The sequence below is a fragment of the Poecilia reticulata genome, chromosome 3 (genome assembly GCF_904066995.2).
Source record: "Poecilia reticulata chromosome 3, P_reticulata-male-v2, whole genome shotgun sequence".
Taxonomy (NCBI): domain Eukaryota; kingdom Metazoa; phylum Chordata; class Actinopteri; order Cyprinodontiformes; family Poeciliidae; genus Poecilia; species Poecilia reticulata.
This window is the reverse complement of record NC_088832.1, coordinates 7,600,873-7,615,393: the sequence shown is the minus strand read 5'-3', so window position 1 is coordinate 7,615,393 and position 14,521 is coordinate 7,600,873. Positions and strand designations below refer to the sequence as shown.

General features: G+C 40.7%; 1 protein-coding gene across 3 annotated transcripts in view; it reads left to right on the top strand.

The window, feature by feature from the left end:
• ntrk3b (neurotrophic tyrosine kinase, receptor, type 3b) overlaps positions 1-14,521 on the top strand; it is a 273,222-nt gene that overhangs the window by 132,005 nt on the left and 126,696 nt on the right. For all 3 annotated transcript variants that reach the window (XM_008404814.3, XM_008404813.3, XM_008404812.3), the window contains exons 5-7: positions 283-437; positions 851-993; positions 3,408-3,549. In XM_008404814.3, the coding sequence (XP_008403036.1) occupies positions 283-437; positions 851-993; positions 3,408-3,549 (440 nt within the window). The remainder of the gene's footprint in view (positions 1-282; positions 438-850; positions 994-3,407; positions 3,550-14,521) is intronic.

Below are 14,521 nucleotides of genomic sequence, written 5' to 3'. Positions count from 1 at the left end.
CGGATTGTAGTGCAGCACTAATGAAAGGACACAGAAATGTTTCCAATCCCTGAGCCCTGCTCAAGGATGGATGCCTCAGGCAGCACAAGCTGCTACTAAGTTCTCTTAAAATCCCAGCCAAACTACTTGCATTTGCATTCTGGGAAATGTATGCAGCACAATTTGTTGTCCGTATCCTTAAAATATTTTGAGTTTTGCTCGTTGGTAGTGCTGTGTACATCTATCTTGTTGTCATTCGTTGGAACTGCCACCAACGGCGCTGTCCTCTGCCTGCGCTTCTAGACGTCTGGACGGCGTGGTGTTCGACTGCGGCTGCAGCATCCGCTGGATCCAGCTGTGGCAAGAGAAGGGAGAGGCGGGGCTTCACACTCAGCAGCTGTACTGCAGGACCACAACCTCCAAGATGCGGCTGAACAACATGCACATCAACAGCTGTGGTAAGAAAACGAGGGGCTGACGAGGGCGGAGGTGGGCTACAGGAAGAAAAACAGCAGGGGTGGAGGGGAAATGGGAACCAAACGGAAAGTGAAGGAGAGGGTCAAAGGGCACGGTGAGGGTAACGCGTGAAAGAGGAGGAGGTGTGACAGAGATCACAGGATGAATCTGATGTGTCGAGCTGCATGTTGAACCTGACAGCGGCTGTAGACTTTATCTTCCTGTGGTGACTCATCTCTGAAGTGCCTGATACAGTGTGAGTGAGAATCCATCTCCGTTTGGAGTATCTCAGTTATTATATTTATTAAAAGAGGTTAATTGGTCTGATCTGGAAAATACACAGACTTTACGCTCATGCTTGGTAACCTGATCACATACTGTTGTCGTTTGTGTGCTTGCACCTGGGTACTTGCAGAATTACCGGAGATCAGCGTGAGCCACAGCAGCGTGTTGGTGACGGAGGGTGAAAACGTGACGGTGAGCTGCAACGGATCCAGACTGCCGCTGCCTGAAGTGGACTGGACCGTCAGTGACCTGCATTCCATCAACACACACCTGGTCAGAAACACACAGATTTAAACGGCTGAAAATGTAAATTTCCTCTCAAACAAAACAAGAATGCGCAACTTGGAAAGTTGGAGATTGCAGAGAAATGCAATCTTCGAGTAAAAGTTGCAGGTGTAAACTTTGTTAGCACTTCTGATGGATTGTGTCTGAATCAGTAACACAAAATATCTGTTTGAGAACTTTTTTTTTTCTGTTATTGACTTGTATGGCCAACAGTGGTTGCCACAAAAATATAAGGAAACTCTGTGGTCCAGGACCAGAGGATGTTTTTCTTGGTTGTGACATCATTTCTAGAGCCAAGTTTATGCTCAACATAGAAGCATACAGCATAAAATAAACTTACAACCAAAATATATGCTCAGAGTATTATTAACTCTATCAGGTGCTGACATAACATTCATCAAATCCAGTTTGAGGTTTGATTAAAACGGCAAAACAGTTTTTTTAATGCAGTTATAATTTTTGTAAACAAATAAACGTCCCACTGTATTTTCAGGATTGACATATAAATTACTCATTTTCTCAAGGATTTCTTACAATCCTTATTCGACTCTTGACCAGGGGTCAGCAACCTTTTCAAGAACTGAAAGCAACTTAAAGGGGGTTGTATACAATCTCTAGAAAACTCCACTTCATTCCCAATGTATAACCTTGAATTTGATTTTAAAGACGGTCATTAAGTTGTGTTTTTTAAACAACCAACTTAATGGAATTTCTTCTTCATCAATAGTTTACATCAATAAGTGTTGTGGAACTCACTTTGCTCAAAAATCTACCCCATAAAACACGTGTGTATTTTGAAGAGTAACTTTATCTTGAAAGCCTTAATTGCAAATCTTGTTGATTGCTCTTAAAACCGGTCTTAGAAATAATCCAACATTATATATACATATATATGAAAGAAGGCCCAGAACTGTATATTTTTTCCAGCATATGTTAGTTTTTATTGTGAAATGCTTGTTGTTGCAGACTTGCCCTGCGGGTAGCTCATGTGCTCCCTCAGGGTGACCTGATGCTTGCGGGCACAGCGCTAGCTACCTCTGGACCAAACAGTCAGTGAGAGTTTGAACTGTTTGCAACGTTTGATTAGAGGTGAACTGTTGGTCATTATCTCTGACTGAGGCTGGGAACCACCAGATGGACGACGCTGACCTGAAACGGCTTGATCACATGACAAGCGTTTGTCAGCAAAGATTGGCAGTACCTTGTGTGTGAGCACTAAGCACAGGTTCAGCCTTCCTCATCATAGCAGGGACATCACTGCGATAAACAAAGATGAGAATTTGTCCCATTCTTTTAATAGGTAACTAATTTAATCTCCTGAGTTTGTGGCCGTAGGTCTTCAGAACAAATGATCTTGTTATACATTTAGTTCAAACTGCTTTGTAAGTCCATTGCATAAAAAAGGCAAATAATGGAAGGAGATTTGCAAAAAAGGAAGAAAATCATTTAAATATTTATAAACTGTTTCAGTACAGAGACATTTGAAATGCCTTTGTGAAACAGACAGATGTACAATGTTGGATTGCACACAATTTGCGTGATCTAAACACGTGCAGCTCTATACTAAATGAATAGAGCTGCACTGCAAATCCTAAACTATTCCCTATCCCACCTGCAAAAAAAAAAAAGAAAAAAAAAGCTCACTTCAGACTTATAAAAGCTCAACAATCACAGCCAGTTCCCCAACCGACCGCTCCGAGGCTGCTGGGTGACATCCTGTTGGCCACGCCACTTCTTTTTACAGCCTGGTTACTATATTGATGTACACTCGATATCAACAAGCCCGTTCCTTGTAAGAGAGCTGCTCTGCGTGGAGAATATTACAGCTGACCCATTATTCTGGCTCTCTGACACAGGCCCCAAGGACATCGCTGTTATGAAAACTGCAGCTAAGCAAGCAGGAAGAGACAGCAGTCTGCTGAAATTACACAGCAGCTTTTATCCATGACTTTAATGTTTTTAGTGACTTTGCAGATAAAAATTGCCCCCCTGCCGCGGGGCTTTGCGTTTAAGCAAAGCTAGATAGTGGATAAGGGTGAGTAAAGTGAAAACAGGCATGCTATAATTATTGTAATTTTTATTCCATAAGTTGTGACTCCATCCCAAAATACACAGTGGTTATATGAAGACGAAACAGACGTGAAATTGTTCCATGTTGTTGCTTTGAACATTGTAAAAATGTCGCACGATGTTAAACTGATATTAACAATGTTAGGGTTAATCCAGTCCGCACCTCTTGACTGCATTCTGTTTCCTTCAGCCGGATTTTAGCTAATTAATAATTAACCTTTGTTTTAATTAAGTAATTAAAATTTTAAAGCCCAGCAGTATAATGGGTGTATGCGGCGCAGTATTTCGTTCGCAGTCCTAACCGTATCTCTTCCCTCTATCTGCTTCCACAGTCGAATGTTTACTGGCCGGACATCCACTCCATCAACCTGACGCTGTTCAACATCAGCCGAGACGACAACAATTTCCAGCTGACCTGCATCGCCGAGAACTTGGTGGGGATGACCAACTCGTCGATCCAGCTGAATGTCCAGTGTGAGTCGAAGGTTTCCTGTGACTCATTTTACCAAATATGGCTGGTAAACGTTGCAAAAAAAACAAAAAAACACTCAAAGGCTGAAATGGTGAGAGAAATATTTACTTATACTAGTTAGTTAGAATAATCTCCTGTTTTGCAAAGCTGTTTGTGTTCAACATTATGAAGGCTAATGGAGGCACATCAAGAATCTCAGTTTTGTTTTTAGGGTTAAAGTGATAGCTGTGGTCTGTGTTTCCAAATATTCTAGAGAAATATTAGCAGCTGGCAAGATAAAAATGAATTTGACAGTAGGAAGAGTCACCCTCTAACACCACACTGTTTAATACAACTTTTTATTATCAACTGTTGGCTTTTGACAACTATTAGGAAGATGATTATTTCACACAAGGACGTCCTGGGGGACTCGGTGTGATATGGTGGGAAATGTTGACAAATTTTACTTCTTAATCTGGTTTGGTTCATTTTAACAATAGTGCTGCTCAATTATATCCTTCCCACGTATGGTATCAAGCAATTCGTTGTGGTTGTGATGGGGAATGTAATTGAATATATGATGCAATGTTTTGCTAATTTTCATAAAGGGTGATTTAAAGTGGGCAAAACCTCCCGAATAATTTCCTACAGTTTCAACAGCTGCCCTTAAGGGGCACCATAGCAAGAACCTGTCGGGTAGGAGCAGCAGACTATCGAGCGTATTGTCCCGTATACATGAAAAACATTGTAGCTGCGCAAAACGAAATGCAGTGAGTGAGAAACTGAAGAATTCAGCTGTGATTACACAAAGTGAGGTATTGCAAACCACATGCACTGGACTCACAATCCATCATTCTCACACTCATCTACTTACTGATTTTCCTGTGAAACATAACTCAAATTCACCCAAATTATTGGCGATATCTAAAATATCGTAACGACAATGCAGGTAGGGAAGCTGAAGTACTTGGCCACAACACTTTCTTGATGTGCTGTCGCCTGCCATTTGCAAGCAGCCAATCCAGGAGTGCCATTTATTTTCCTTGGCACTAATTGGCTGTACCTCCCAGAGACAAGATAAGGAAGACTGTAGATGTTTGCTTCTGCAGTGGAGCTGAAACACTGTCCACTGTGTTTAATACATATTTGGTGTTTGAAACTTTCAGCAGTTCTAAGCGCTTTAGAGAGGCGTCTGATGTATTGGCAAAGTTTAGCTAATCATCTGACTGTTGAGTTCCGGATACCAGGTGTCCATGTTTTAATTAGCTTTATTTCCTTTCATACCTCATTTGCTTTCTGTTGGCAAAATACGTCAGAGTTTGCTAGCAAGTGAACTATGACCAGCATTTTCAGGTGGATCTGAGATTGTTTGAGTTTGGATGAAATTTCACCTTTACCCAAAAGAAGAAGGCAGACTAAGGTAGCAACCTCTTATGAATCAAACAATGTGGGTGTAAAACTGCACTGCAGACCATATTCTTTGGTGATTCAGTGATAGTATTGGACTCTGTGAGCCGCTATGATGAACATTTTTTGGGAGTAAGAAGCAGTCGAAGTTGGTTACCTGATTAAACTTGCATCGAACTTTTGTATAAACCACATACCTTTCATCAGTTAACACACTCAAGGTACACCCAAACACTCCACAACCCTCCATCACTGGAAGAAAAAACCCCTTTGTTTCCAAGCTACTGGAACCAGTAGACCTTGCAGAAAGCACAAAGTGTTCCTGAGGCTTGATGAGAGAAAATGAGCTGTTAGCTGAGTTTGGGTGAGACTATTGAGGGCTCCATATGTACAATAATAAATAATTTGTAAATCCTAATGAATTATAAATATGCTGAATATCATCCCACACCAACTCTAATGTAGGCCCAGCTCCAGATGGAGCATCTCTCGTAGTCTCTACCTCAAAGCACGTGAGTTAGCCTTCAGCCTGAGGGTTGGACTGGGCTTGAGGTCAGGCTGCACATGGAGGGAGGTTTGTTGCATGACGACATGCACCGCTGACTCACTGTGGGTGTCTTTTGAGGAGGTATGAAGAGGTTGAGTGTCTTCCTCACTAAGATATTTATCAGATAATTCGGATAGCTAAAAGGCACCTCATTAAAGTCATAGTGGATGTGACAAGTTGTCCTGGATTTACATGAACATGTTGCTGTTAACCTGCTTTACAGAGAAGAAAAAAGCTAATTGGGAGCCTTGTGTTAGAAGGTAGAAGACAAATGTCAAGTTTATTTGTATAGCAGATTTCAAGACGGTTTCATCATAAAAATATCATACAGTCATAAAATATGAAACAGTAAACATTCCATTTTGTCAAATGCATTCATTAAAATCATCGTGCAAATGCATATCAAACATGTTGATCAGTGTTTCACTCACTTCTAATCAGAGGCAACAAGCCTTGGTGTAAAAGGACTCAGTGTTTCAGTGGTTTTGCTGTTTTCTAGGAGTTTGTTTCAGATTTGCTGTACATAGAAACTGAATGCTGCTTCTCCATGTCTGGTTCTGGTTTTGGAACCAGAAGACCTGAGAGGTCTGGAAGGTTGAAGCAACAACAGCATATATTTAATATATGTTGTTGCTAAACCATTCAGTATTTTAAGTTAAATGCATGGATGAGTTTCTCTAGACCTTGCTGAGGCATTAGTACTGTAAGTGTGCAAATGTTGTTTGGTTCATTAAAGGCTGACTTTGCAACTGTCTTTACGTGACTCTGAAGGTTCACGTCCAAGTCCATCACTACACCCAGATTTCAGGCCCGATCTCTAGTTTCTGGCTGTAATAACTGTGAAGTGTTGACAATTTTGTCTTACTTCCAAGGTTCTTAACGATAGTACTAGAAAGGTGTACAAGTTTTGCATATGTGTGGATCATTACTTGGTTGTTTTAGGCGGGGAAAAAAAATAAAATCCAACTTTAATTTCTGACATAAGGTGTAAAAAATGACTAGTTAAGTTTTTGTTTTGTAACTTTAGTACCTGTGGAGGTTTGTCTGGAGAAGAAACAAATGTTTTCACAACTTCTCTGTATTTCTACACTCTTTCAAACCAATGTTTTGAAATCGAGTTTTTCCATTTAGTTTATCATCTTCTGCCTTTGTATCTAAAACTCTTTGAGACAGATGACTGAGGGGGGATGTAACATAGAAAACATCATGTCAGTCAGAAGAAAGCCCCACCACGTAGCATGCCCTGCTTTATCAGATGTTTTACTCTAACTGGGAGCCTAATTGATGAAGGGAGTGTCATGCTGTGAACTCTGGAGGCTAAAAATTAAAACAATATTTACAGAGATAGGAAAGACGAAGGGTTTAGTGTAGAATGCTGGAGAAGCAGATCAGAGAAGCAATATTCTACGTGCAAGCATTAGCAAGTGTCTAACTTTACAGGAATTTGCAATGGCTTCACTTTTCAACCATACAACACCCACTGCTTGTATGAAGAAGTTGGTTATGTTTAAATATAATCATGATGTTTAAGATGTAGACACTTAGGAAGCAAATCTCAACCAATTGAACTATAATGAAAAACGATATTATAGCAAGGCAGTTCAGTCAGTCAGTCAGCTCAAACTAACCATGTAACTTTGAGTTAGCTTGTCTGAATCTGCTGAATTCAGACAACAGTGTTAATTTTGCAAGCTGAAATCCAACATGGACAGGGGTAATTCTTTTAATTTAAAACAAAATGCGGTCAATCAACATGTCAGCCTTTAACCATCTGACTGTAGTTCTGCAGGCCTCTCATAGCATTAGCGACTGTTTGCGTTCAGAAACCATTACCTCTGAGCCTAACAAGGTGTCTTGTCGCCGTCCTTGTACCTGATACCTTGTGTTCCTGTTGGGACCAAATGTGCAGCGACATCCTTGGGAAGTCATGTAACATGGTGTGCAACGTTCAGACCACCTATTTGCTCATATCTGCTGAAAAGGCTAATCAAATTTAGCAGCACTCATCGTCCAGGGACCATTAAAGTACAAAATGTTACATCCCCTCATCCAAGAGTAATGAGGGTGTCTTGAGCTGGACAGGAGGCCTAGAAACATCCTGCCAGCATGGCTAAAAATGCTAATATGTCACGTCGTTTGCTCTGGATTAAAAACGAGGAAAAACAACTCCGACTAGGCATGCTACTGGGAATAAAGGACAGATAAGCACTCGACGTGACATCAGTATTGTTGTCTCTCAGTAGTTGTGTTTTGGTTATTAAATCGTATTTGCTCACCTGTCATAGATGTGCTGAATAAGGCTCGAGCGCTTTAAATGTGAAATCACATTTCTCTGTTGCTGAAGGCGCTAATCAGCAAAGCCTGCTGGTGCAGTGATTACTTGGAATGAAATCTAGTTACCTACCACTGAGCAAGAGGCTTATCCACATGCGAGGACATCAGTTCAGCTGGATCTGCCATGGTTTGCTAAAAGTTAAACATCCAGTATTCCGAAGGATTCCATAATTACAGCATTCACTTGCAAAATTGGGGTTATTTATATAGCTGACAGCTTCATGTTGCGGATTTGTTAAATCTGTAACATTTTTGGGAGGATTAAGAGTTATTGCCACTGTTAAACTATAGAGCTTTTCCGAAACTGTTCATGCCTTTTGTTTTATTTTTCACATTTCATTTCATTGTGACACTTGGATTTTATGTAATAGAGAAACATATAGTGATTGATTGTGAAGTGGGATAGGAAGCCATGCTGGGGAAAGCGTGGTGTGTATTTATGTTCAGGCAGCTTGGATCTACATGGTTTGGAGAATCACTTTTTGCTCCAAATTCAGACTGCCATTTGTGCCTCTTATTATTCTTGGTGAAAGAGGCCAAAGTTGCTCACACTGAATAAAGTGTGGTTGTGAAATTTAAATTCAAATCTAAACTGGACTTTGCCTGGACCATTTCAACAAATGGATATGTTTTATTCTAAACTAATTTCTTTGTGTCTCGGCTGTATGTTTAGAGTTCTTGTCGTATTACATAGGGCTGCACGATATTAGGAAAACGTGATAATCTTGGTGACTGTTGTGATGATATGCATTGCAATAATAAACAAATAGTTATCATGGCGACAGTGCGAGTCTTTCTGTTTTGGATTCATCACAAGTCTCGATCACTGATAAATGGTTTATATGGAAAAGCAGGAAATTCAATATTTCCTTCTCAACAGTGCAGTGTTATTGAAATAGTTTCATTTTGGGTGTGTCTGCAACAAGTGCGCTCTACTTAACATCGGTCTGTTGCATAAATCAAAACGCATTACAATGAACATCGTGTTTGCAATGTGGCCAAATATGAAATATGGGTACATACGCCTTCGCAAGGCTCTGCAAATTCAAGATTCCACCAAGCAAACAACTGAAAGCAAATAAATGCTTTGCGAAGGTGTTATTTCATATCTTGCATGTACCTTATGAACGCCGCAGGCCAAGACGGCTTGGTGAATGACTTGCATAAAATGTCTTTCATGGCATCTTTGATGGGGCTTATGTCAGAGATGCAATTTTATCACATATTAATAACAGAGACAGTCTGAGAGAATAATTTAGAATGGGGGGGGGTGAAAATCTCCTTTATCAAACTGAGGAGCCAAATTATGCAGGTACATTTAGAATGCAATGAGGTGTTGCACAGTTACAAACCAAGTGAAATTGATGTAGCCAATTAGCAAGACTGTACCCTCAAGCTCACATGAAAGCTCAGCCTTGATCTCAGTGGAAGGAAAGAAGGAGAGAGAGATGGAGAGAAAAAAAAATCCATCTCTGAGCAGTGATAAAGCAATGATGATTTGGTACCCATCAGAATGTCTGTCTAACATTGAGACTATGAATTACACTATATACTTCAGCTCTTACATGAGTCTATCCAGTAGATTGGCCCTGGGCATGTTTGGGACAGACTGTATTTAAAGCCAATATTTATCAAAGGTGCCTGACATTTTTCTCTTTGCAGCAGAGCTTCCTCTTGTAGAGCACAATCTATTGTGTCTGTTTGTAATGCATCACGCTACAGGACAAGGGTGATTTGTCAACAATTCAAGCGCTCCCTGCTGGAGCCGGGCTGCTGAGACCCATGCGAGAGTGACAGATTGACTTTGCGGCATCACATCTGCAGGGCTTCCTTTACACGGACACTCGGTGGATGTACATCTTCAGGCCCCCCCCCCTTTTTTTTTTATTCCTGTTGACACTCTGCTGGTGCTGCAAATTAACTTATTAATTTTTCACCACATGCTCTGATGGTAATTACATTTCCTCCCCTGTGCAGCCTATTGTCTCTGGAAATGTCATAAAATAGCTTAAACTGCTGCTCTGATTAGGGAGTAATCTGATTGACAGGGAAATTACCAGCCGTCAAGCGACATTCTCTGCATTCAAAGATGAGCTCGCTATTTTAGCGAAAGTGTAATTAGCCACAATGCAAGTTCAGCAGGCACATTGTTGTGGTGCTGTCAGGAACAATAGCAGCCTCTGCAGCAATGTGGACTGGCAAAGCTTACCTTGTTTTCTTTTTTAGCTCTTTATTTGATGTGGCACACCATTCTATTATTGACTATTATGTTCACCAGAGTCATTGGTCCTACTCCAGAATGATGTCTAAGGCATTATCTTTAAGAACTGCTTCATATTAGTGAACAACGCTGACCTTTCTATTGTGATTCTCACTGGTATACATCTTAATCTCAGTCTAATTCAGCCCCTTTATATATTTGAAGTACTGCAACATGAAAAATAAGTATTTTACTTTTTCCAGTAACTATGTTTCTGATCATCACCTATTTTAGATGATGATCTCAATAGAAGTTGGTAACAATCCAAGCAATCCCCAAACGCTGGCATATAAACCAGCAGGTGCTGTTAATGTTAATGAAATTGTTTTATTCTCTCAAGTTTTTCCAGGTTTTCACATTCAAGCAGGTTTAATAAAAGTTAATTTAGAAATTAACTTTGGGGGAGGGATAACTCATTGTCGCAATATGTACATACTTTGTTGGTTTTGTACAAACTAACTTTGTTAAAGTGAAATTTGCCACCACTTTGACTAACTCATCCCTGCACTCCCGTTTGTGATTCTGCGTCGTTGACCGCAGTACAAGGCCGTGTAATGTGATCGACACACAGGGGGCGACGTCACTCCCTCGCTGTTCATTTCCTCTGGATCTTGGGATGGGGGTGACAATTGATTGTCCTTCTCCAGCCAAGCGTCCGGCGAAATTCATTTGTAAAATTTCAAGCTTGGAAATGCAGACGATCAACACAAAGTTGAAATATTGTCAACTTTTGTTGCTGTTTCGCTTCCTGAGTATTGTGTTCAGCCCAAGTGGGGTAAATCTGACACCTTTTATCGTTTCCCCATGTGTCAAGCCCGTAAGACGCTGCTGTGAACTGGGTAATCCTCTGTGGAAGAGAGGGCTTAGGTCAAAATGTCATTGAATTAATCTGCATTATGTTATGTTATATTAACCCATTAAACATTTAAGATTAACTGCATACGCCATCATTCACAGCCTAATATAAACACAAATGAGTCAAAGAATTTAATGGCATACGAATAAGTACTCAACAGCATCAACCCATTCATTGTCTTTTGCGTCTCTGAGACAAGGTCACAGAGGGAACATATTCCAGCTCTCAGGAAACAAAAGTTGCTCTAGCAAGCAGTGCTCTCTAGTCTTGGGGATCCAGAGGTATGTCATTAGTCCCCTTAACGAGTTCTGGGTCTGATACAGAGTCACCCTCCAGTGGGATGTTCCTGAAAGTCCTCCAAAGGGAATCACCCTGGTTGCGTCTCGATCACGATACCTGAACCACCTTCACTGACTCTTTTTGAAGCGGTGGAGCAGCAGCTCTGCTCTAAGTAACTTGCCAATGATGGAGCTCCATGCCAGTCTCCCCATGAAGGAAGCTCATTTCAGTTCCTTGCATCAGGAATCTCATCAGGAAGCTTTCTATCCTGATCCATATCTGAGATTGTAATTCGAGATTTTACTTTTTTCCCCTCAGTCTGCTCTTTAACAAGACATATCAGAGCAGTGCCCACATTGCAACAGACAAAGCCCCAATCTGGCCGTCCATCTCCCGGTCCACCCTACCATCACTCATGAATGGAAAGATACTTGAATCCATCTGCTTGAGTCAGAGAATGGGAACATTTTGTTGTTGTTTTTTTACTAAGCTATCAATTGAGGCTAAACGAGCCTTTAATATTTGGCACTATTGCAATATTAGCATTTGCAAATACTGCTGGAATGCTTTTTTTGTTTTTTTTTTTGGTTGAGGTCTTTGCTTGGCTTTTTCCTTCATAGTTGTTTTTTTTCTTCTTCAACTGAGATGAGATAACCCTTTATTCATACAGTAACTCGATTTAAAATCAATTTGTGTTGATTTCCTTGTTTGCTTGTATAACTGCATCTCCTACAAGGGATTTTGTACCAACATATTATGTGAATTCACCTCAAAAGGCCTGATAGAAATATTTCTGATAAGAAAAACATTGAAGTACTCAATACTTATTTTGAATCTTGTCAGTTCTCTATTGCTGCCACCACTGTCTCTGCCAGTCCCGGACTGCATTTTTCAACCAGGCATGAAAACGGCATTTAAAATAAACCAGTGTCTGCCCTAAATACCGAGGCATGACTGGCTTTGTCATCAGCCCGCCCTGATCAGGGACATGTAGTTTTCAAAGCTTGTCATTCATGTGATCAGTATGTGGACGCCGCGCTCACACCATGGTCACATGGACAATCATGCCGGGTAATAATGACTTGAATTATATTGACTAAGACCCATCTGACATCCCTGCTGAGGGGTAATGGCTCGTTCCCTAACTGTCTATCAAGAGGAGAATAATTTTTTTTTCTCCCATCTCTGCTTTCTCCTTGTCTTTGCTCTGTTCAACTCGACATACACCATGTCTTCACTCCTTGTTTTCTGTTTTTTTCCCCAATCTTTTTTTCTTCCCTCTCTGAAAATCACAGCGCTGCACACGCCCCCACACCAGCCCACTCACACATTTGCAAGCCTTTGCGTTTAGATAAGTTGAATGACTTCATTGTGATTTTGTCTGTCACCAGACAAATTTATGAAATGACAGCTTCCACTCCAGTCACCAAAACAGAGATTCTCCCTGTATTTATTTGATGAATATTTAGTCTAAGAAGTTTAAGATGTATATATTTTTTGGCAATATGTTTTTATAGACTAACACCAGAAATAACCGGGTTAGTCAGGTTATCTGCTCAGGTAGCCATCTGTCTATTCTCAGCTTGCCCAATAGCTTCGTCCTTATGAATAGTAATAGTCATAGAACCTTATGCGGACATTCAGCAGCAAGTGGGGTAGGGGCAACACTATGTTAATAAACTCTAGTGGGTTTGACACTTTCTCTGGTCTGTTAAGTGAACTGAGATAAGATGAGACAATCCTTTATTAGTTCCACAAGTGGAACATTTGAGCTGTCATGGCAGAATGTAGACACAACATAAGAGTAACTACTTTAGTAGGTACCGTAAGGTATTGGTGTATTGGAGGATTGTTAGTTTTAAATGTTTGGCATGAAACATTATCATGCCAAACATGAAAGTTTGATACCGTTATCTGCCTCATGCTCAGTCTAATTTTCTGCATATCCTTATTGGTTCGGGTTTGTCACAGATTTGATTTGGGTTATTGATTTGGGTTTGTCACAGATTTGAATTTATGTCAAAATTTGAAGTAGCCACGCTCTGGTTTAATGTTTCAGGATTGGAAATTTGCGCTAATGTACATCGCTGTGCTATGCAGCTGCTTTGCATGGTGTTTTCTGAACAACCAACGGGGTTCTTAACACAACGCAGGCAATAAACTGTATAAAATGTTAGAGATTGACAAGATGTAGAATGCATGGTGTGGATAATCTGATACTGAATCTGACTCCTAGGAGTCAAACTTCTCTGTGAAGGGTAGGGTTCAACCTTTATAAAAATATGAGAATCCCAGACATTGTAATAGAACAGGTATTTGGTATTTAAGGCTCATTTTGCATCAGAAGATGCTCAGGTGGTTCATTGTGTCTGTATGTATCCTGGATTAGCTTAATTGGAGATCTCTTATGGCTTTCCAACCAGTAGCAGATGTTGTGTTGGTCCCGTGGAGCAGTGTGATGTTTGTCCCATTTATCTTACCTTGCACAGAAATACAAAACATCCAAAAGGAAAGAGTATATATATTTAACCCTGTTTACGAAGACCTCAAGCTGAGACTTTGTGAAATCTCCAGAAAAACAGTAGTGCCATAGGAGTCAAAATGAACTAGCCACAGTGTTGCTGCTCAGATCTGCTGATGGAGGTAGTGACAGTGCCACAAATGTCATCTTATGAAAGGGTCAGCACTATTTATGGCTCCCAGGTGTACTGTTCTGTAATGTTACTCTGGCCAACCCGTCAGCTGTGGGTTTTAAACTGAAAGCACACCCGTCCATGCTGCGATGTGTCACTTGCCATGTGACAACTCTCGACAATAACGAGCACCGGAAGAGTCTTGCTCCTTGCTCCAGACCAGGGGTCTGCTACTCCACTCGTCTAGTTTCACCGTCTTGTGATGTTTGGATGCATTCCTGTCCACCACACCTGATTTAAATGAAAGGTTAATGATCAGGCTTTGAAAACGTCCTCACATGCCAAGGAGGCAATCAAGTCTTTGGATGCAGGTGTGTTGGAGCAGGGACAGTGTCACTTCACTGGAATTTGCTGACCCCTGCTTCAGACTTTCTTTCGTTGACAAACTCTTCTCCTGATCCTAAAAGGAATCTGTGTTTTCAGTTGAACAGTGTTGCTTAGCATTCTGGCCCAAACTGAAACCACTCTGATCTGTTAACTGAAACATCAACACACTTTTTTTTTTGTGAAAATATGGATATTTGGAGGATAACTCCTACCGCAGTTTTTTAATTAGTGTTTAACATTTTTGGAGGGCTTTTAAGATAGCTAAACAGATGATTATGAAATTAGCCATCCT